The 838-nt window shown below is 37.0% G+C and overlaps 1 protein-coding gene across 1 annotated transcript in view; it reads right to left on the reverse strand.

Moving 5' to 3' along the window:
* Nucleotides 1-204: 204 nt before the first annotated feature.
* adirf (adipogenesis regulatory factor) overlaps nucleotides 205-838 on the reverse strand; it is a 2,239-nt gene continuing 1,605 nt past the window's right edge. Inside the window, exon 3 of the mRNA XM_070438191.1 lies at nucleotides 205-819. Within this exon, the coding sequence (XP_070294292.1) occupies nucleotides 716-819 (104 nt within the window). The 3' untranslated portion in view covers nucleotides 205-715. The remainder of the gene's footprint in view (nucleotides 820-838) is intronic.

Here is an 838-nt window from a genome sequence, read left to right on the forward strand (position 1 = left end):
TTCACAAATCATGTTAAACACTATTATTGCACACAGAGTGAGTCCATGCAACTTATTATGTGACTTGTTAAGTACATTTTTACTCCTGAACTTATTTAGGCTTGTCATAACAAAGGGGTTTAATATTTATTGACTCAAGACATTTCAGCTTTTCATTTTTAATTAATTTGTTTTTAAAAAATGTCAAAAAAACATAATTCCATGTTGACATTATGGGGTGTTGTGTTTTATTGTGTTTTTTATTGTGACACAAAAGCACAATTTAATCCAATTAAAAAATGAATGCTGTAACACAACAAAATGTGGAATAAGTCAAAGGTTGTGAGTTTGGTAGCTCTGTTCATTACTGTACAGGTACAGTAGCTAGTCTTTGTGTGAGGTTCCTGTGAAAGGTGAATATCTCTGATTCAAGAGAACTCGTGTCTTTATTATCTTTGGTAAAAATAATCAGATATAATGAAACACTGGGAAAACAAAAAGAAAGCGTCACATTGTGGAAAAGAAGCCGCTGGGAAACGATTTCAAGAACATCTTTCAGTMTGGAATGTTTGTTCTGCGTTGCGGTACAAATTTTTTAAATGTTATTTTCTTCTGGTGTAAAGAGATGTCTTAAATAGCATCCTATTCCCTTAGTAGTGCACTATTTTCAACAGGTAGTGACAGGATAGGGTGCCACTTATGACAATTTCCCTCTGTAAAGGAAAGGCTGGAGGGATCATTTAGACCCCAGCTTCTGTCCAAACTCCTTGATGGTGTCGGTGGCCTTGTCTGCTGCCGTTCCGATGACCGCATGTGTCTGTCGGCTGGCCTCTGTGGCCGCTAGAGAGAGAGAGAGAGA

The sequence above is a fragment of the Salvelinus sp. IW2-2015 genome, linkage group LG1 (assembly GCF_002910315.2).
Source record: "Salvelinus sp. IW2-2015 linkage group LG1, ASM291031v2, whole genome shotgun sequence".
Lineage (NCBI taxonomy): Eukaryota > Metazoa > Chordata > Actinopteri > Salmoniformes > Salmonidae > Salvelinus > Salvelinus sp. IW2-2015.